The sequence below is a fragment of the Mesitornis unicolor genome, unplaced genomic scaffold, assembly GCF_000695765.1.
Source record: "Mesitornis unicolor isolate BGI_N332 unplaced genomic scaffold, ASM69576v1 scaffold48432, whole genome shotgun sequence".
Lineage (NCBI taxonomy): Eukaryota > Metazoa > Chordata > Aves > Mesitornithiformes > Mesitornithidae > Mesitornis > Mesitornis unicolor.
In genome coordinates this window covers 33-765 of record NW_010169545.1, presented here as the reverse complement: position 1 = coordinate 765, position 733 = coordinate 33, and the positions used below count along the sequence as shown (strand labels likewise).

General features: G+C 48.8%; 1 protein-coding gene across 1 annotated transcript in view; it reads left to right on the top strand.

Moving 5' to 3' along the window:
• LOC104536667 (M-phase inducer phosphatase 1-like) overlaps positions 1-402 on the top strand; it is a gene marked incomplete at its 3' end in the record, with an annotated part of 2975 nt that extends 2573 nt beyond the window's left edge. The window contains exons 4-5 of the mRNA XM_010179364.1: positions 1-95; positions 291-402. The exon at positions 1-95 is cut by the window's left edge and continues 63 nt beyond it. Of these exons, the coding sequence (XP_010177666.1) occupies positions 1-95; positions 291-402 (207 nt within the window). The remainder of the gene's footprint in view (positions 96-290) is intronic.
• Between the last annotated feature and the right edge of the window lie 331 nt (positions 403-733).

Here is a 733-nt window from a genome sequence, read left to right as displayed (position 1 = left end):
ACTTCCTGGCAAAAAAAGCCGATCCAGGCGTCGGAGAACAAGCGAGTGATAATTGTGTTCCACTGCGAGTTTTCTTCGGAGCGGGGTCCTCGAATGTGAGTTCTTAACAGGGAAAGGGAAAACTGGAAAACCAGTTGCCCACAGCTTTGCACCCAGTCTGGCTCCTCTGCCTGTTCCCTGTAGGCAGTGGCTTGCTTCCAAAAGCCAAGAATTTCTGGGTGAGCGCTGGTTTTTTTTTGTGTGTTATTTATTGACCGTGGGATTTAATGGGGGATCTTTCCCTGCTACAGGTGCCGCTTTGTCAGAGAGCGGGACCGGCTGGGTAACGAATACCCCAACCTGCACTACCCAGAACTCTACGTCCTGAAGGGGGGTTACAAGGATTTCTTCTTAAGATGCCGTGTGAGTAAATGTTCTCTTAAACTCAGCACTTGCACACTCAGTAATGACAGATAAATAACACCAGTGGTCTGGGGTCCCTGCTCTGCTTCCCAGCGCTGTCCTGTACCGAGACCAGTTAAAAATTGGCAGTGAGGTTGTTGTCCCACTTGTTTCGAGAGTAAAATATCAAACTGGGGGTTCAAAATGTCACTGGGAGAAGGAGCTGCAGACTGCTCGGGATGTGGAGAGGAGAGGAGAGGAGAGAGGCCTGGCAATAATTGCTAAATAACAAATGAAAACCTGAGGTATCGTGCAGTACCAAAGTAGCACCACTGAGAAACTCGAGTTTTCA